The 21236-nt window shown below is 48.4% G+C and overlaps 1 protein-coding gene across 2 annotated transcripts in view; it reads right to left on the bottom strand.

The window, feature by feature from the left end:
* The window catches only part of CACNA1E (calcium voltage-gated channel subunit alpha1 E), a 257484-nt gene that overhangs the window by 73357 nt on the left and 162891 nt on the right, over positions 1–21236 (bottom strand). For both annotated transcript variants that reach the window (XM_084636282.1, XM_084636281.1), the window contains 12 exons: positions 19077–19130; positions 18556–18645; positions 17960–18169; positions 16005–16117; positions 15544–15656; positions 15236–15367; positions 14779–14851; positions 13174–13291; positions 12554–12621; positions 9155–9252; positions 5842–5898; positions 198–806 (listed from right to left, as the gene is read on the bottom strand). In XM_084636282.1, the coding sequence (XP_084492408.1) occupies positions 198–806; positions 5842–5898; positions 9155–9252; positions 12554–12621; positions 13174–13291; positions 14779–14851; positions 15236–15367; positions 15544–15656; positions 16005–16117; positions 17960–18169; positions 18556–18645; positions 19077–19130 (1735 nt within the window). The remainder of the gene's footprint in view (positions 1–197; positions 807–5841; positions 5899–9154; positions 9253–12553; positions 12622–13173; positions 13292–14778; positions 14852–15235; positions 15368–15543; positions 15657–16004; positions 16118–17959; positions 18170–18555; positions 18646–19076; positions 19131–21236) is intronic.

Below are 21236 nucleotides of genomic sequence, written 5' to 3'. Positions count from 1 at the left end.
GCGAAGCAAAGCAAAAACGGACTAGAGGCTGCCAGAGGCTGGATGACAGATGAAAGGAAGGGCTCATGCCTGGGGATGCAGAACCATTGAGAGATCGGCCCACCCACACTGCCCTCCCACCCGCAGGCGCCAGGCTTGCCATCTCTCCACAAGAAGGAGCTGCAGATCATAGCCGTCAGGGATGGTGTGCCCTTTACCTGTTCAGCTCCTCGCCCACCAGTGGCTCCTCCTGATTCATGTCCTCCTTCCCCCCTTCATTTCTGGCCTGCTCTCCTTCCGTGGGATTGGCTTCCTCCAGGCTGGCCTCTTGGCTGGCTGATCTGCTCTCCAGGGCCCCAGCCGGCTCCTTCCCCTCAGTTCTCACTCTCCGGTGCCGGCTGCGCCTCTGGCTCTGCCTCAGCCGTGCTCGGTCTTCAATCCCTGTGCCTCCCCCTCCCTCCTCCTGCTCAGTCAGATCACAGTTCCCGTGGCATGATTTCTGATGCCATTGTTCCCTGTCTCTCTTGGCTCGAGGGGATGGGCTTTTCTCGTCCTCTTTGGTGCTTGGGCATGAGTTGGTGCCTGCAGTGGGTTGGTCCAGGCCTTCCGCCTGCGGGTGCTCTGCGCTGCCTCCATGATCCTCTTCACCCTTCTCCAAGGTTACATTTTCCCCAGGCATTTTCCTCCTGAATATGCTGGCGTGAGGGTTGATCAAGGGAGGGGCGTCCTTGTTGAGGCCCTCCTGGCTGGACATCTGCATGTGCCTACGGAGCTGACTGGTACGCTGCTCCCACACCGACATGTGATGTCGCCTTCTCCTGTCCCTCCTGGGAAAGGAAAACAAAGGGGTTCAGGCCACCTCTGTGCTGTCAGAAACCCGAGAACCCACCCCTAGACATAGAGCGTGCACCTGGGCCCAAACGGACCCACACGGAGACCCTCATTGCCCTGCTCCTTGGGCAGGCGCTTCCCACGCAGTGGGCATGCAATGCTACCACTCTGCCTTGGGAGCGTTCTGCACCCACTTGGCACTGGTGTCAAAGCCTACACAAGACGCAGGGCTCTGGGAAATCCAGCCCAATGTATAGGAGAGCTCAGACATGCAGACACGTAGGCTCTGTACATCCAAAGACAGAACCCCGCAGCCGGGCAGGCCCATACACACAAGCATGTGTGAGCCTACATATGCAAACACAAAACCATACACCTACAGACACAAGGGAACGTGGGCATGCATGAGCCCACACATGCAAATACATGAACACTTGAACCCGTGGAGTCAGTATATGTGGAACAATGTATACAAAAATATGGATGTTACAATTGCAGCTCTACCGACGTAAACACCTAATGCACAAATGGGCCATTGTACCTAATGTACAAACACACATGGGCCACTCTACGCGAAATCCAGAAGCCGCTCCATGCAAAACCATGGGCAGATGTGCACAAACGTTCGTTAGCAGTCTGCTGGTCTCATCCTGAGAACGCGGTGCATCCGCTGACAGGGATCGTGCTGCTTGGTTCATGCTGTTCAGGGTGACGTTGGTGGATAATAAGATCATTGCTGTCCCAGATTAGTCCAAGCAAAGCGCTCAGCTTTGTGTGTATCACCAAGACCTGGCTGGCTGATGCAGCTGCCCCTGCACTGACCGAGATTTCCCCCAGTTCGGGATGAGCTGAGAGAAGTCAGAGCAATAGTGGAGTCATGTTATTTGCATCTAAATCCAGAGGTAGGAGGTGCCCTGTTCAGAAATGGATTCATCGTAGGCTATGTCTACACAAGAGACCTTACAGCAGCACAGCTGTACTACTGCAGCTGCACCACTGTAGGATCTATCGTGTAGTCACTCTGTGCCGGCGGGAGAGAGCTCTCCCCTTGATGTTATAACACCACCGCCAACAAGCGGCGGCAGCTGTGTCGGCGGGAGAGAGCTCTCCCCTTGACGTTATAGCACCACCGCCAACAAGCGGCGGCAGCTGTGTCGGCGGGAGAGAGCTCTCCCCTTGACATTATAACACCACCGCTAACAAGCGGCGGCAACTGTGTCGGCGGGAGAGAGCTCTCCCCTTGACGTTATAGCACCGGCGGCAACTGTGTCGGCGGGAGAGAGCTCTCCCCTTGACGTTATAACACCACTGCCAACAAGCGGCGGCAGCTGTGTCGGCGGGAGAGAGCTCTCCCCTTGACGTTATAACACCACCGCCAACAAGCGGCGGCAGCTGTGTCGGCGGGAGAGAGCTCTCCCCTTGACGTTGTAACACCACCGCCAACAAGCGGCGGCAGCTGTGTCGGCGGGAGAGAGCTCTCCCCTTGACGTTATAACACCACTGCCAACAAGCGGTGGCAGCTGTGCCGGCAGGAGAGAGCTCTCCCCTTGACGTTATAACACTACTGCCAACAAGCGGCGGCAGCTGTGTCGGCAGGAGAAAGCTCTCCCCTTGACGTTATAACACCACCAACAACAAGCGGTGGCAGCTGTGTCGGCAGGAGAGAGCTCTCCCTTTGACGTTATAACACCACCGCCAACAAGTGGCGGCAGCTGTGTCGGCAGGAGACGCTCTCCCACCCACACAGCTCTGTGCACACCACCACTGGTGCTGGCGAAACTTTTGTCGCTTGGGGTGGTGGTTTTTTCACACCCCTGAGTGACCTACATTTTGCCAACATAAGTGGTGGTGTAGACATGGCCTCAGTGGCATACGTGTCCCAGGAGAGAATGAAATTGGGATCACAATGTACAGGCTGCCATCGCAGATTTCCCATGCCTGCTGCCTGGGTATTTGTCTAGGTCAGTGTTGGAGTCACTGAGGCTTTGGGCTGGTTCTTGTTTACACTACAGCCCCTTAAGCAGCGCTCTGGCATTTACATTGACACCCGCATCAGGGCCTCTCTTCCCTGTCAGAATGGTGCTGAGGGGCCTTAATATAAATAAGAATCAAGCCGTACTGCACTGGGTGACCCCAAGTCCACACTCAGGGCTCCTGGGGGATCTCAGAGCTGCTATGAGTACTATCGAAATGGCCCCAGTGACTTCTGGCTCTGCACAGATAACTGGAGGTGAGGAGGATGAACTCCTGTGTCATGCTCTCATTATAGCTCCTTCAAGTTTGAAGTCAGGACCCTCCATAACTCCTACTGGATCAGAGGATTTATTTTACTGGACTGACAGACTTGGTTGGGTTTCAGATCTCTCTAAGGAGCATACTGTGTAGCCAATGGCCCACTCTAACAATGACCTGATAGGAAAGTATGATTATGTTTTGTCTATTAAACGTCCTCTTTCCATAGATTTTCTTCGCAGACCACAGTGTTATCCAGGTGGCTTGTGATGGATTAAATGTCAGAATGAGCCATCATCCCATTAACAGGATTCAAAAAAGAACTAGATAAATTCACGGAGGATAGGTCCACCAATGGCTATCAGCCAGGACGGTGTCAGCAGGGATGGTGTCCTTAGCCTCTGTTTGCCAGAAGCTGGGAATGGACGACAGGGAATGGATCACTTTATGATGATCAGTTCTGTTCATTCCCTCTGGGACACCTGGATTGACCACTGTTGGAAGACAGGATATTGGACTAGATGGACCTTTGGTCTGACCCAGTATGGCCGTTCTTATGATCTGTTCATTCTAAGGCGGACTGAGTCAAGTATTTTTGCTGCAAGGATTTCTTCATTTACTTCCTAGGGAGCATAAATCAGATCTAGACTGAAACGGACTCCCTTCATGGCAGCAGGGCAGCGTCTGGAGGGGATAAATGCAGTATCTTCTCTGGCTGAATTTCAGCCTGTTTCGCTAGAAGAGCTCTAATTGCGCCAACGGATAAAATCTAGCCTGGGAATTCTGGGCCTATTATTGGATAACAGTATAACCACCTCCCTTGGGGAGGGCAGGATGTTAACCTCCTCCAAGTGAATATTCTCAGCATCCAGCTCAGAAAACCATCTTCTAATGTTGCCTGTCCCTAACCTTCCTCTGGTGGGGAAGGTCACTGGGAAAGGCGTTCCAGGCAGGTGTGGGGTCATTTGGAATCCTCAGATTTCCTTGACACCTTTGAGTCTGGCTTTCTACTGTGTGGCTGAGATACTGGTAGTCTTCCTGGTAGCTGACTTGCCTCTAGCAAAAGCTGACGGGCAGATATCCATGTTGATTCTTTCAGATCTATCTTTCCCCACCCTTTTTAAAAAAAAGTAATTGAATTTTTTCTTCCAAAAATAAGGGGACAAAAGGGAAAAAAGACAAAAGAACAAAAAAAGTAAAGGAATGCGAGGGGAAAGAAAGGAAAGGAAAAGAAGGGAGAGACCAGGAGGGGAAAGGAGAGCAACATCTCAGTTTCCATCTGCCAGGAATTAAACAACGGTTGCTAATTAGATGTGTCTGTCACCTTGCAAACTCTGGTTCGGTGGTTCCGTTCTTCCCTGATGAAGAGATTCCAGAGGATAGTGCTTGGCAACTGCTCACTTACCCTCACGCACAGGATTCAGTTTTGTCACCCCTCCTCTTCAGTGTGGACGTAAAGCCAGTGGGGGGGGGGGTGCGTTTGGGCTCCATTGCCATTGACATGCAAATGACAAAGAGATGGAGGTCTTTGGCATCAGACCCAGAATGAACAGTCTCCTTGCTGACTCAGCGTGTAGCTGAAACAGGAGTTTGGATAAGAGGCCAGCCAAGATGTAGGGTGGTTGGGTAATGGACGTCAGGTATAAGGTCTGCCTCTCTTGTGGAAAGGGAGCTCTTACAGAACTGGGAGCATGGTGTGCTTTTATCCCATCTGCTTCTGGTTGAAACAATGGCAAACTTTTATCTTGGACATGAACTGCATCCCAGCGATCCAGACCTGTCACCTTCAGCTTGGACTGCTGCAATGTGGCCTACCCAAGGCTATCTTCAAAGACCAGTTGGAAACTAAAGCTAGTGTAGAATCCAGCTGCCTGCTCACTGAGCAGTACAGGGAGCTATAGCGATAGGGAGCATGCTACACCTGTTCTGCAACATCTGCACAAGCTGCCGCTTCCCTGCTGGGTGAAAAAGGGGCTGATTTTACTGATCTACAATGCCCTGTGTTGTCGGGGACTTTACCCCTGAGTGCCCCCCCACACACACACAGACACCACTGCACCAGCTGAGATCAGCTTTTACTCACAGTCTTTCCATCTGAATGGCTGGAGGCAGGGCATTCTGAGTGGAAGGCTCTCACCTCTTGTGCTTGCTTCTCTTCTGGTCTGACAGAGCCAGAGTCTCTTGGCCAACAGGGTGGCAGTAATGTTCATCTGCCTGCTCGGCCTAGTGCCTTGGCAGGGGAGGGCTAAATTCTGGGGAAGGAGGTTTGTACACGTACATTCTCATAGATGCGCTCAGAGGGTAGGCTGATGGGTGTGTTTTAAGGGATCAAATAAAATCTTCAAAATATCGCAAATGTGCACACAAACAGGCTTCAAAGGACAGACACCCCCACACAGGCACACTGACACACATGGATAAACGCACGTACAAGCAAGCACACGCATACGGCACAAACATATGCACAGGCAGACACACACCGGCACACACAAATAAACAGACACCAGCTCACATGTACCTACAGTATCTGCGCACACACTAAAGTGCTAACCTACACAAGCACACGCAGATACAAGCAAACGGAGGCACAAGAGAGCACACTTAGTTTAGACACACACAAATGCACACACACACTAACAGATGTGCAGAGGCAGGAGCACACGCAAATCATATGCCCAGAGGAGCAAACATACGCTCCGAAATAGGCTATGTAAAGGCCTAAATTTAGCACACACAAAAATGCATGTAGCCACATATGCACACAGCCACACACAACACGCAATCATATGGCACACATACAGTTGGCTGCTGCGTGGCTCCCACATCGACATGTGGTGTCTCCTCCTTCTGTCCCTTCTGGGAAAGAAAAATGAATGGGTTCAGTCCACCTCAACCCTGCACGGACTTGCACACCACCAGCCACAAGCAGAGAAACACTCGCACTCCTGCGCAAACGCATACAGTGATTTCAGGCATCCATCACCAGCATGCACGTGTGCCTAACTGCACAGCGTGCAGATGTATGTACAAATGGAAATGGGTTCATCACACCCACCAACTTCTGCATAAACATGTAGAGATCATGGAGCAAATACTTTTGCAAACAAATTCATCCATTCACACACACGCAAACAGATTTATACAGAGATATCCACATACTGATACAAGCATTTCAAAGGTGTTGGGCTGGCAACACAAGAGGGGCATATAACATTATATATATACAGACACCGACACTCACTGATCCTTAAATACACAGCACCTGATTTTCATTTACATGAAGAGCCCTTTACACTGCTTTGACAGTATAAAGGATTCCTAAAGAGGATTATGGAGAATTATGCCCATACACTTACTGTATGCATTCAGTCACATATACATACACATGCCACCTAGAACATATGTGCATGAAACACTTGTAAATATATGTACAAAAATGTACACATTTTGCCAACCCATATACAAATCATACATATTGTGCATACATATGATATATGCAAGGATATATTCACAGACTGCACACAAGCAAGAACTTGGTACCCATACAAAGTACATGCACATAGGACATGCAAGGAAGCAATGACTGCATGCACACAACTGCATAACTATACACTCATCACCAGGGATAAGAATGATAGTCCTCTTTGTACACCTCAAACAAAGGTATACAGACATGAAAAGAAATATTCACAGAGTTACACATTAATAAAGGCATACGTGCCCACATGGTGACTTCATGACTGATATTCACACGTGCAAATACCAATGCATATGTATGCAGTTATATGCCAGAACAAACGCAGACGTAAAAAGTACATGCTAATATGACCATTCCTACATTCAGTGGCAAAAGCATAAACATGCCCATGTGCCAAACCTGCAAACCCATCTGCACATTAGGCACTGACATACCACACCGCACACCCAAACCCATCTGCACATTAGGCACTGACATACCACACCGCACACCCAAACCCATCTGCACATTAGGCACTGACATACCACACCGCACACCCAAACCCATCTGCACATTAGGCACTGACATGATGCACCTTACACACAAACCTACCCATGTGGTAGGAACCTATGCACCATACACACAAATCCATCTGCATGGAAGGCACCTGTGCACTACACATGCGAACTCATCCACACAGTAGACACTCATGCAAACCTGTCCATATGGTAGGCATCCACATCCCATTCATTCAAACCTACCTTCATGGTAGTCACCCAGTCACCATATACACAACCCATGCATATGACAGGCACCCACATATGTACAAATCCACCCTTGTACACACGTCTGCACACAGATACACGTACTTCCATAATTTCACTCTTCTTCCCCACATCATTTTAGCATTAGGTCTTCTCCTCTTCACCTTTTTGTACACTCTACTTTAATTCCCACTGTTCCTACCACTGGTACTCCTGCACTAGCAACCATGGAAGTGCTAGAGTAGACAAGGCACAAGCAGCTGTCTAGAGCTCTGGCCAAATTCGAGTTCCCCGACCATCGTTCGTGCTAGTGGAGTACACTGTACTGGCAATGCTTGGTAACCTTTGATGGAAAAGTCTAGTGTAGACACAGCCTTTGAGTATCAAACTTATTCCATCTATCACCACTTCATCCCAATTTGCCTATATCCATCCATTCTCTAATCTTCTGCTACAGTCTAAATCCCTTCATTTCTTAAAATCCATCACTCACTCTATAGATCCAGCAGCCAGCTTCCCACACACTGACAGCCAGCATGGCTCTGGAGAGCCCATCGCAGCAGTCAGACTATGAGGTCTCTCCCCAAAACCATCCCCCAATATAGCCTCTTCCACTTCCACAGAAGCGTCACATAGGCAGCTCCTTTCCCAGGGAATGGGCAGGTCTTACAGCATCTCTGGCTCAACTAGAAGTAGGACATGCCAGAATTCCAGCAAAGCAGCCTGTTCTCGTGACAATCTCAGCCCAGTGTTGCAGACCCAAGAAGTTCAGACAGTTTGGATGCTATCTGGAGAAACAGATGAAGTCAGGAGCTTCCCTGAACCTTCACAGTGGAGCTGACCAGAGGATGACAACTCTGTTTTGCAAAGGATTTCAGCATTTGGTTTTGTTTCGAATCAGAATGAAACATGAAAACTTCAAAATCCTCCACGGAAGGAAAATTCCAAAAAGATTTCCTTTAGGATCAAAACATTTGTCTTGAAAAAAATCAAAACATTCCATTTTGACTTCATTTTAGAATACCAAGTACAAACGTTTGAAACTCAAAATCATTTCAAAACGAAAAATGGAAATGTTCTGTCCCCAAAGTGACATAATGGGAAGTTTCGACACTGGCAGAACCTTTTTGCTTTTTTCCCCCCCTGAAACAAAATCTCAGCAAAATTGACACAATTTCCCAAAGCGTTTAGATTTCTATGGAACTGCTTTTTCTGATGGGAAATGGTTCTGTCGGTGTTGTTCTGACCAGCTCTAATCCAGAGACTCACTCATTAAATCCCCTTTTTTGCCCCCATAATGGAGTCACTGATGGTTGCCCCCCAACCCCTGCCACAATGGAATTGTTAGTGGGCGCTCCTCTTACAGAGGAGCCAACAGGGCTCCTTCCTCCTCCTCCAGGGATGACTGTGGGGTCTTCTCCTTTATCAGAGGACTCAGTGCAGACCTCTTGCAGAGGGCGTAGGTCTCTGACTTCCCACTATTAGCACATGCAGAGATGAAAACCTTCTGTATTGCTTCTGTATAAAGACTGGAGCTTGGGATGTTTAGGACAGCAAGCGCAATCAGTAACCAGCGCTGTCTGTTGATGTAGCTACCACCTTGAAACTGCCAAGGTCCCCCATAATTAACAGCAGACCTGGCCCCTTTCTATTGGTCTGATCCAATTGTGTTGCTTCAACACCATCAATGAACGGTGCCCTTGCCCTGCACGAGAGCAACACCTCTGTGTTACCTGTACCCTAGGTCTGCATGCATATGTATATGCCTCACATTGGTGCTACCCCTTGCATAGTCCCCTCTCTCTTTCACGGCATGAGTGGCTATCACCATAAAGAGCTTAGGGACAGGCGGAGGCAGCTGCTGACACGGTGCATGCAGAGGGTGACTCACTCAATCGCGGGCATGTTTGGAGCAGACATCGGGCTGACTTCCTTGGCTTTCTGCAGGGCGTGCTTTTGGTTAAAAGCCTCCTCTTCCTCCTGCTCATCCTAAATGTCAAACAAAAATGTCTGTTACCAGGGAGCACCAGGGAGCTTACATCCATCCAGATGTTGCAGGGGATTTGCATGGTTATGCTGGATGCAAGATGCTGCAAACCAGGCCTGGTGCAGCCAGTAAGAAAAGGCTCGGAATGAAGCCACCAGAGTTGAGATGAGCCTTCTGAATTGCCCAGTGTGGTTTTTATTTTCACAAAGCCCAGTCAAAACTGACATGGTTTCCTCATTATGCCCAATCTTTTCAAGGGTTTTCTCAGCAGGTTAGGCTCCAGCATAGTGCCCCATCACATAGTATTTGCCATAGCAAGACCTACCCAATCTGGCATTCTGACTCTGGCAGGTGCTAATATATGATGTTTATCAGGAAGTAGACAAAAAATCCCATAGTGCTCCTGACTTATTATGACCAGAATGTAAAGACCAGAACCCAGGATACCTTCGATACTGCTGCAGTGAAGAGGGGGAGTATATGGTACTTCCTTCCCCCCAAAAGACATGTGAGGGGAAAAGACTACACTGGAGAGAATGTGACACTCCCTGCACCTCACAGACCCGAGCACCGCCAGTGTGGGAGCTGAGAGGGGCGGAATGGGGCACCCTCTGACCCCAAACCAAGCAAGTGGGACAATGGGCGGGGCAGAGGGGTGTGCATGAGGATGAAATTGGGAGACCACCTGCTTCAGTAGGTGTGTGGGGAAGACTGGTGCCACTCCGCCCCCAGAGTATGTGGGGAGGAGCTGAGGAGAAGGAAGCTCACCCTGCCCCCAAAGTGTATAGAGATATACACGTGCACAAGCACATAATGGGGGGGAGGGTATTCACAAGAGTACAGTGTGTGGGGGGTGCATGTGAGTGCTGGGGGGGTGTAGGGGGGAGCGCAAGAGGGTGCATGTGTGCACATGCAGTGTAGGGGGTGCACGCAGGGGTGTGGTGCACAGGGGGGGCATGTGTTGGCACTAACGTCTGAACAAATATTTCCCGGGACAATTCTCAGCATAAGCCTGGGGCAGTTCAGTGTATGCCGGTGAATTTTAGCAGATTTTCTCTAAGATTACTGAGGAGATTGTAAAAGTCTGGGGCTGGGATAAATTACTAGATATTTAGGTGCTTATCCATATCTGCAGATGCCCCATATGACCCCTGTATCTCGCCCCAACTTCCGACTCCCCCTTTCTTTCTCCTTCCCTGAGTCTTGCCCAATCAGCTACTGCCTCTGGCAGTATCTGCATAGTGGGGTCTAGTGGCAGGGCGCAGCTATTGTAGTTAAAAGAGGAAATCCAGCAGCAGCAGCAGCCAACCCTGCCTAGGCATGGGCCAGGCCTGGACTCCCTGCCAAAGCTGGTCTGATCCAAGGCTGCAGTCTCTGTACTGGGCAGCATGGACATTTAGATATTTCTCTGCCTGTCTGACAGGGTGGTCGGGGTCCATTCTTGACCCTACCTGGGATCATATTACCCTCATGAGTTTGGCTGAGTTACTGCAGCAAGAAATGCCATTTGTCGCCTTATGTCCATTCAGCCCCAGTAAAAACCCAGCACACTCTTTCCTTCATTGATGCTGCCCAGAATCAAGGATGTGAGGAAACGGAGGTGACTGGGAAAGCCTAGATTTCAATATCTCAGGTGCTTCCTTCCCCACTTCGGCCACACACACTGTCCTGAAAGCATTAGAACTGCAACAGTCTCCTCCCTCTGAAGTTAGCGAGGCAGTGACAGTAGAGAGTGGAGGTGATAATCTCCCTGCGTGAGTCACCCTATGGTCACCCCTCCCTGTTCCTCTGAGGTGCCATCTGCACTACCCAGGAAATGAAGTCCTCTCGGCTCTGCTCCCCAATGGGAAGATACACATTTGTGTCCGTGTCCCCGCCCCGAGGAAAGTTAGATAACATAATGGATTATTCTGCTCCATTTCACTCGCCTCAAGCAAATCCGATTTACACAGGTGCTGGAGGCTACTCGCTGAGCCCTGAGAGCATAAGGAACAGACAGACCAAAAAGGAAATAGGCAGCATGGAGCCTCTACATTTTGGGGTCCGACCCATTCTAAGACTAACAATGATCCTGGCTGTTTTTACCTACACACAGCAATCCAGATGGTATCACAGCCCAAAGACTTCCCAGCAGGGCACTGAAGTCTAGTCTGGCATCGTCCCAAGCTGCGATTATTAACTAATGATAACTGCACCAGTGTCAGACACGTAATAGGTGAGATGATTTTAAAATTGTTTGCACTTTCCATTTTCAGAATGCTGGACAAATCTTAGCTAATGACTCCTCACACCACACCTTGGGAGTGGGAAATAGGCTAAACTGAGGCAGAGAGATTTCGGCCCTGATTCAGGAAAGCACTTAGGCACACACTTTAGTTTAATCATGGGTTTGAGGACTTCAATAACTCAGCTCAAGGCTAGGGGTCTATTATAGGAATGAGTGGGTGAGGTTCTGTGGCCTGTAATGTGAGGAGGTCAGACTAGATGATCATGATGGTCCCTTCTGGCCTTAAAGTCTATGAGTCCATGTGTGTGAGTGCTTTCTGGAACAGGGATGGACTTTAGCACGTGCTTTCCTGAATCAGGGCCTAAGTGACTTGCCCAGTGGTAAGGGCTTGTCTAATACTTGAAAGTTACTTCAGAGTAAGGTAGGGTGGAAATTTGAAGTACAATAGCTATTGTGAAATAGCTATTCCGGTCAATTTTCCCCACATAGACAAGCCCTAAATCAGTGGTAGAACCAGGATTAGAAATCAGGCTTTCATCTCCAACCTTAGCCCACCAAGCCATGCCATCTTTCTCAAGGCAGGAGCTCAGTGATGCAGGTTCTTGATACTCTTGCCCTTCACCAACAGAAACACAGGTTCAAATCCTGCTTAGGTTCCAAATGGAAGTGAGGTTTGGTGGTCATAGCCATCACTCTCTTCAAAACTACTGCCCAGAAGAGGCCCAAGGCTGGAAGAGCAGTGCATGACAGAGATGCATTGACAAAACTCTGAGGGGGAACCGGGCTAGAACAGCAGGCGTGGGGCAAGGTTAGCACTGAGAAGCGGACAGAGGCCAGACTCAGTGCAGCGTTACTAGCCCTCCTCTTCCATAAGCACTAAGTTTACTCACAAATTTAAAATCAAAGAAGGAAAAAAATAGGGAATGGGCTTCCCAGGTGACCATGACAAGGACTCAGAAGTGGATTCCTGGGCCATATGGCATGGACCCTGTGTGGGGTCCATATGGACAGTCTGAACGAAGCTCATTCTGTAGTAAGGTGTGGGGGGGAGGGGAGAGAGCATTCGCATCCCTTACCTTTGTCAGCTCCTGAGCATTGGCTAGGTTGTCTACAGCGATGGCCAAGAACACATTCAGCAGGGTGTCTGGGGGCGTTAAGAGTCGACACATCATGTGATAATGGCCTGAACTTCTACAGTGACCAATGAGGGAACACACAGGACCCCACTCCCTTGACACAGAGGAACGTGCCGGCTTCAGAGAGAGGAAACCAGCACCACTGAAGGGACCAGGCAGTTGAGGGGCCCTACTTCACTTCAGGGATAAACCCTCTACTTTTCAGAAGCAGAAAGAAGTTGGATTTGAACCAGGGTGGGAGGGAAGGGGTCCCCCGGCCAGCCTATAACATGGTCCCTCAGCAGGAGACAGGAGCGCGGAGTGTCAGGGACACACTTTTTCCTCCATGTCTGAGGGGGATGATTGTGGGACCAGGCTCCCATCCTGGCATTTGTGGTGGGATAGCTGTAGGACAAGGCTCTTACCCCTGCCATGTGAGATGCAGAAAGGAACTTGGGGACACCCACTCCCTTAATATGAACAGAGCACTGAGTCGCTGATGAGCAAAGGGAGGAGTTATCCTCTCAGAGAGAGACAGGACAGAGGGTGCTCTCTCCAAAACGTAGCAACCAAGAGGATACAGTTTCCAAACAAGGTGAGGATGATGAAGTAGATGGAGGACCACATGCCTGAGCGGACTCCGCCCTGGGAGCGAATCCCATTGTACATCACCTCGTTCCAGTCCTCGCCCGTCAGGATCTGAACAAACAAACAGACGCACTATCACCCACGCTATTATTTTACATAGAGCCCACCAGTTTTCTGTATGCAAATGTGTGCAGGAGGTGGTCCAAGGACGGAGATCCTGTCTCACGGACGATGCTGCCCCACAGCTGGATTACGTGGGGGAGCAGAGATCCGCTCTGTGGTGAGGAGTTAGGTGTCTTCCAGAGATTTTTGGAATCTACAGCATGTGGGAGTAGAACTCCAGCTTTCATTTAATTTAGGGGTGTGGCTCTCCACTCCTTTATGCCAGCATAACTCACTAAAGGCAATGGAGATACACTGGCATAAGCCCCCATGTAGCTGCATGGAGAACCAAGCCTTAAGCTTAAGAACATAAGAATGGCCCTACTGGGTCAGACCAAAGGTCCATCTAGCCCAGTATCCTGTCTTCAACAGTGGCCGATGCCAGGTGCCCCAGAGGGAACGAACAGAACAAGTAATCAAGTGATCGATCCCCTGTTGCTTATTCCCAGCTTCTGGCAAACAGAGGCAAAAGACATGTGAGGGGAAAAGGCTACACTGGGGAGAATGGGACACTCCCTGCACCTAACAGACCCGAGCAATGCCAGTGTGAGAGCCGAGGGGGGCAGAATGGGGCACCCTCTGACCCCATTCCTGCCCATCCTGGCTAATAGCCATTGATGCACCTATCCTCCATGAATTTATCTAGTTCTTTTTTGAACCCTGCTATGGTCTTGGCCTTCACAACATCCTCTGGCAAGGAGTTCCACAGGTTGACTTTGTGTTGTGTGAAGAAATACTTCCTTTTATTTGTTTTAAACCTGCTGCCTATTAATTTCATTTGGTGACCCCTAGTTCTTGTGTTATGAGAAGTAGTAAACAACACTTCCTTATCTACTTTCTCTACACCAGTCATGATTTTATAGACCTCAATCATATCTCCCCTTAGCTGTCTCTTTTCCAAGCTGAAAAATCCCAGTCTTACTAATCTCTCCTCATACGGAAGCTGTTTCATACCCCTAATCATTTTTGTGGTCCTTTTCTGAAGCTTTTCCAATTCCAATATATCTTTTTTGGGATGGGGCGACCATATCTGCACAAAGTATTAAAGATGTGGGCGTACCATGAATTTATATAGAGGCAACATGAGAATGTCTGTCCTATTATATATTTCTTTCTTAATTATTCCCAGAATTCTGTTTGCTTTTTTGCCTGCCACTGCACATTGAGTGGATGTTTTCAGAGAACTATCCACAGTGACTCCAAGATCTCTTTCTTGAGTGGTAACAGATAATTTAGACCCCATCATTTTATATGTATAGTTGGGATTATGCTTTCCAATGTGCATTACTTTGCATTTATCAAGCTTCTAGATCTTTTGGTTGTAAAGAGAACTTCAGAACATGAACCACCCCGGGTCATGGATAAGAATCAGATAGGTGGGGGTATTGACTGTATGGTAGAAAAATCCAGCTGCCTCGTTTTTACCAGGCCCCTACCTGAAACACTGTCATGATGGCTGCAGGGAAGGTGTCAAAGTTTGCAGAAGGAGTCCCATCCATGAAATTAAATCTGAAAATGAACCAAAGGGAAATGCACAAGCTGGAATATAGAGGTGGCACCACATCATTGTTTTCTGTCCTCTGAGGTCTGCTGCTCCTATAACAGCCTACCCCATCCATTCACCACTTCCCTTGACTTTCCCTTCTTCTTTGTCCCCATTTCACCTTTATCATGAGACAGATAAGGACCCTGGAGCGCTTGTGCAGGAATCTGAACAGACATTGTGCCCATTTTGCCCTGAACTAGCCTGATCTAAGGTCCTTCAGAAAAAGGAACATCACTGGTAATCTGGTGCGAGTTGGTGGGTCAGTGTTTTCCTTGAAAGGGTGGGAGATGATATTATTCACTGTAAATAAAAGGGCTCCAATCTTCCCTGGCCTTTCATGCACTTACCTGCCTCCAAACAGCTGCATTCCCAACAGGGCAAAGACAACAATGAAGAGGAAAAGGAGGAAGAGCAAGCTGATTATCGACTTCATGGAACTCATCAGGGAGACCACCAAATTCCTCAAGGATGCCCAATACCTGGAAAATGCAGACGATACTGTAGCACTAGCAATAGGACTGTGCAGGACAAGGGGAATCTGGATCTGTGATGGCAGCCAGATGAGAGCGAGGAGCCAGAAGGGGACAGTGAAAGGGCCAGGTGGGCTGAGGGGTAGGGAGCCAATAGGCAGGAATGCATGGTCCTCTTTACTTACTTTGTTATTTTAAATATTCTCAGAAGACGGAGGGCTCGTAAGACACTGATCCCGAAAGAGGTGCCTGGTCTGAAGACAGCCCAGACCACTTCAAAGATGCTTCCCACTGTGACCTGGGGGATCAGAAACACACATGAGAATAGAGCCTGTGCATATAACATGGGCCTAGAGTGTCAAGGACCATAGTAATCACAGGAAGTCCCTCTCAGGTGTGCAATTCCGTGTGATGCTCAGTCCTATGTAATCAGAAGCTAGTAGTTTGGATCTCAGTACTGCTGTAACAGACTATGTTGCTTGCCTTCCTATCCCTTCTACAAGGCACACCCCCTCCCCACAGCCCTCTGGAAGGACTGTCCCATTCCCCTTCCCCTCTTTAAGTTATGTTGTAAACGCCCAGCCCCAAGACCTGCAGACTGTTCTGCTGTCCTACAGCATTTGCCCTAGTTTCACGTGCTGCTTACCCCACAGTCAAAGCAGTTAAAAGAGGAATGAAAGTAAAGGCGCAGCCCCATTCCATACATCTTTAAGGACATCTCCAGGAGGAAGAGCCCAAGGAACAGGAACTCTGCATAGTCTGAAACGGGGAAATTCAGGTGCATTAGCTACACATCTGCTTCTCCTTATCTGTGATTAGAATACAGTGTAAAGAGCTGATACAGTGACCCCTGCATGGGGTGTCAGCAGACAAACCTTCAGCACTCCAGGACAAACCTCTACCACTTGATCTAAAGGAATAACTCCATTAGCTGGTTGCAGCTGTAGGTTATTAAGCTCTAGTGGCCCAGCCACTAGAGGGGGACATGACAGACTTTACCAATACTAGAGTTTATGCGACCTTGTGCAAAAACAAGCAGAGTCCCCAAACAGACCTCACTAATCAACTCAGCACATTCTAGGAGATAGGACAACCAGACTGGGGGATCAAAGTCCTTTTCACTGGCTCTGTAGGGAAGGAATGTGGAATTGGTTGCTTCTCTCTGGAGATCTAGGAAGGCTGTGTGGATCAAGCTGCTTGCCTTCATGAATCATAGAAAACTGCACCCCCAAACTAAGTTTTCAAAGGGCGTATGTTAGCAGGGAGAGTGTCACAGAAGAATGGGTTTACTCACTTAAGTGCACTCACTTCTGCAGTGGAACACAGCTGTGGTTTAACAGCACACAACAAACACTACACAACAGTTTTAGGGGCAGAAAAGAAGAACTTCTCTAAATTAAACTGCAGGGGAACTTTCGTAGCCCTGATGGAATTACTCCACAGCTGGAATCTGGCCAAGACATGCAGTTATCAGCTGTATGCTTGTGAAAAGTGTCACAGGATCTTTCAGGAACATGAATGGCCAAGTCAGTTTTCTATATTGTCCAAAAGGTGGCTCTCATTAGAACCAGCTGCCATACCACGCCGTCTTGTGCTGACACCTCAGCAGACAGCTTCAGAGACTTGAGCTGAATCCGTATTTGAATGGGAATCCGTATTTCAAGGTGTAGCAGGAGTGGTATACATTCAGTAGGTGTCACTATTCCTACCCTGTGAGTACTGAACCAATGCCCCAGGAGCACTATGTTGCTGTCTGTAGGACGAAATGTAAAACTGAGGTTCTGATTATTCATGGCTGTCAGCTCATGGCCGTCAGATATATGGCAATTTTTTTAACTCTGGTGCCCGGGACAAACTCTAATTGGGAATTATATTCTGTCTCCCCACAATCCTCGTTGGATTCAGTTGGCTGCAATACACTTCTCATTTGAGCCCAGATCTCTTGTGTTGTGCCATAGTTCTCTGTTAAACAACTCAAGGATGGCTGCATTTCTGTGCTGGGACAAAGGATTCCACTCCGACCTGTCTCAGAGGGTGTTAATTAGTCTTTGTTCATTACATTACTATAGCAGGGTAAACTTACTGTTATGTCCCCACTTCACACTGACACAAAACAGAGTCACTTCCCTTGAAATCTGTATTGGATTTGAATGACATGGGTCCAGTCAAACTCATTCTTGTTTATCTGCTGGGAGGGAAGCAGAACTGAAAAGGATTTCAGTGATAATGAGCAAGACCTCGGGCATCAGTAGAAATGGGCTGTGTACAATATTCTGGGTGGCAAGCGTGATTCTGATCTCCCTCCAGGTTCGTGCCAGTCTGACTCCATTGATCTCAATGGAGTTCACTCCTGATTGACACTGGGGTGACAAGAGAATCAGCCAACAGCTAAAGATCTTCCTGTAACAGGCTGTGAGTTGCTGCCCCCTCCAGTCCTCCTGGAAAGGCAGCAAACCATGCCATATGCTGATCATCCTGGGGCTCCAAGCACCCACATGCCTTGCTTGCACAGATGGCTGACCCGGGGTCAGGGGGACTGGTGTTCTGTACAGCCTGTGTCGCTGTAACATACCCAGACAAAGAGGGGGACCTGGAACTCACAGAGGAGGTGGGTGAGCCACGGAGGCTGGTTGTGATGGACAATGGCCACACAGGCAGTGTTGAGAGCCACCACGCTCAAGACGGTCCAATAAAACACTTGGGATTTCACCATATGGCGAACGGAGATGCGCAGAAGTCGCTCCTTGTGCCGGAAATAGGAGGCACCATCCACTTTAGCGCTCCTGATGCTGCCACGAGCAAGAGGGGTACCTGAGGGAGAGAGGCCAGGAGAGAACAATGGAACACAGTGGTTTTGCTCAGCAGAGGACCTGAGCAGGTCAAACTCCCTTCTGACCAGGGGATGGGAGGAATTATTTCCTCACTCAAGGGCTCCACTATGGCAGGATGGGCTTAATCTGCCAGCTCCTATACAAGCTCTGTAATGCATTAGAAACAGGGAATATCCATTCCCTGTGCTAACAACGGACAGAAACATAAGGTCTTCGTCCATGTCCACTTTGGCTTTGCTCCCCACAGGATTTTAGAAGATGCTCCACATCATTAGAGGACTTGTAGGGAGGAGACTCTGGACTGCCTTAGCACTGGGCTCCGAGTCAGAGTCTTTCACACTGGCTGGCGAACCGGTCTCCACTCACCCACAGAGGAGATATCGACGCAATGTTCGTCACTTGAATCACGATTCACGGCTTCTGTCCGGTTCCTTTTGATGGTTGCTCTCCTGAGCACTGGAAATGAAGAAGAGGGGAGCTCTAGTTACCACTGCATCTAAATGCTGAGCACAGACTGTTCGACTGTCTCCTACCCAGGCTGTTCCTTGGTACCCAGCTAACCCGGTAACAGGGGTCTCAGTAACTGAATGGGGCTGCCATCCAGTTCCCAGCACTCAAGCCAAGTCCGGCGCTCTACGAGAGAGGCTGCAGATTGGCTCCATGCTCTTTGGCGTGTTTCACCCTTCCTAACCAGGAGAGGCTGCTGTTGAGCCCCACTGCTCTAACATGATAGCCTCCGGTTAACCAGCAGAAACAGTAGTTTGGGTCCCAGCACCCCCGACAAACACCTATCTGGTTCCCATTGCTCTAGTGAGCTAAACTGGAGGTTGCAGCTGGAGGCAGAAAAGGGAATGCAGCTACATGAGCTAGCTTATTGTTTTCCTTACCTTCCAAGGCTGAGGTCCCAGCATTTTTATTCTCTTCAGCCAGCATTACTTCTTCTGCAGAAAAACAAATGGTTTAGTAAATTGTCTCCAAGTGTCTGATATGCCAGGGAATGAAAGAAAGAAAGCTCAGAGCTCCCACAGACCTCATGTCTGGCGCTCCCAGACAGAGAGAGGAGGAAGGGCAGTGAGGAAGAAAGAGACACAGAACCCATCAGAATCATAGAAGTGTAGGAGTGGAAGGGACCTTGACAGGCCATCTAGCCCAGTCCCCTGCACTGAGGCAGGACTCAGTATTATCTAGACCATCCCCGACAGGTGTTTGTCTGACCTGTTCTTAAAAACCTCCAATGATGGAGATTCCACAACCTGCCTAGGCAATTTATTCCAGTGCTTAACCACCATAACAGTTAGGAAGTTTTCCCTAATGTCCAACATAAATCTCTCTTGCTGCAATTTAAGCCCATTGCTTCTTGTCCTGGCCTCCGTGGATAAGTAGAACTATTTTTAACCATCTCTTTATAACAACTTTCTATGTACTTGAAGACTGTTACCATGTCCCCCCTCAGTCTTCCCTTCTCCAGACTAAACAAACCAAATTTTTTCAAGCTTCCCTCATAGGTCATGTTTTCTAGACCTTTAATTATTTATTTGTTGCTCTTCTCTGGGCTTTCTCCAATTTGTCCACATCTTGCCTGAAATGTGGTGCCCAGAACTGGATACAGTACTACAGCTGAGGCCTTATTAGTGCTGAGTAGAGCGGAAGAATTACTTCCTGTGTCTTGTTTACCACACTCCTGCTAATACAAACCAGAATGATATTCGCTTTTTTGCAACCGTGTTACACTGCTAACTCATATTTAGTTTGTGATCCACCATAGCCCTCAGTACTCCTTCCTAGGCAGCCATTTCCCGTTTTGTATTTGTGCAACTGATTATTCTTTCCTAAACTGAGTATTTTTTATTTGTCCTCTTTGAATTTCATCCTGTTTATTTCAGACCCTTTCTCCAGTTTGTCAAGAGCATTTTGAATGTGTTTTGAAGGTGAAACGATGGAGGAAAGGCAGCATCCATTACAGGAGAAAGCCATGTAGTGAAGTGGAACAGTTCCACCATATGACAGCAACACGAGACAACACATGATTCGTCAGGAGATGCTGCTGCATTGCCATTCGCGTTGATTAGAACCGTACTAATGTGCAGTGGAGACTGGGAGCTCCACCATGGCTTCCTGCACCTTGTGAATGAGCAGATATGATTTGACAGCAGTGGAAAGAGTGAGCTACACAACTCTATGTCAGCCAATCGGAAAGAAAAATGACTTCCAATCCACTGTCCTGCTGCCTCCTCCAAGAGGTAAGTTATCTTAAAGGCTAACAAAGATGTTTAATAAGTAGAGCCAGGCTATGTTTTTAGACAAATGTTTATTCATTTATTCGATGAAAAATGCAGTTTCAGTTGACCTTAAACTATTCACAAATTTTGACACAAATAATTTTGGTTAGTCACAAAATGGCCACAGGAGGAGGAGGTGGTCATGCTACCACCCCTCCATTATAGCCTTTCGCCCAGTGATTAGGGCACTCCCTGGGTTGTGGGAGATGCAGATTCAAATCCCTACTCTAGAACAGACCCAAAACGGGACCTTTTCAATTCACCGAAAATTCTGAAAAATTTCAGATTCGGTTTGATGAGAACTGATTTTTTTATCCAAAATTCTTGGGTCTCCAAAACATGCCTGGAAATCCCCACTCTCCCTTGCAGGATTCCCAGTACACCCTGCTTCCACTCAGAGCAGAAATACCATAGAAACAACACTTTGTGTTGTATTTGAGGGCTTATTTTTCTGTCCCCAGCCAGAACCAGGAAGCACATAGGCATGAACCAAAACCCTAGATCCAAACTCTCCCAAAACTGGAGAAGTCTGGAACTAGATTTACAGCTGAACTTTGTGGCTCAGGCAAATCTTGAAGTTAACAAAACTTCTGTGAATCTCAACACATTGTTGGTATGAGTTTTGAATGAAGGTGCAAGTCTTTTCTTATTTTATCTGAATCCACTCCCCCAATCCTATTTAAAACCCCTTCCTACGCACCATGCCCTAAACAGAATCCTTTGGCTAAATTCTTCAGTGACAAAATGAGGACATAAGTGACACACTGG

The sequence above is a fragment of the Lepidochelys olivacea genome, assembly GCF_965140295.1.
Source record: "Lepidochelys olivacea isolate rLepOli2 genome assembly, chromosome: 8".
In the NCBI taxonomy this organism is placed as follows: Eukaryota; Metazoa; Chordata; order Testudines; family Cheloniidae; genus Lepidochelys; species Lepidochelys olivacea.
The sequence above is the reverse complement of the archived record's forward strand: the minus strand, read 5'-3'. Positions and strand labels throughout refer to the sequence as shown.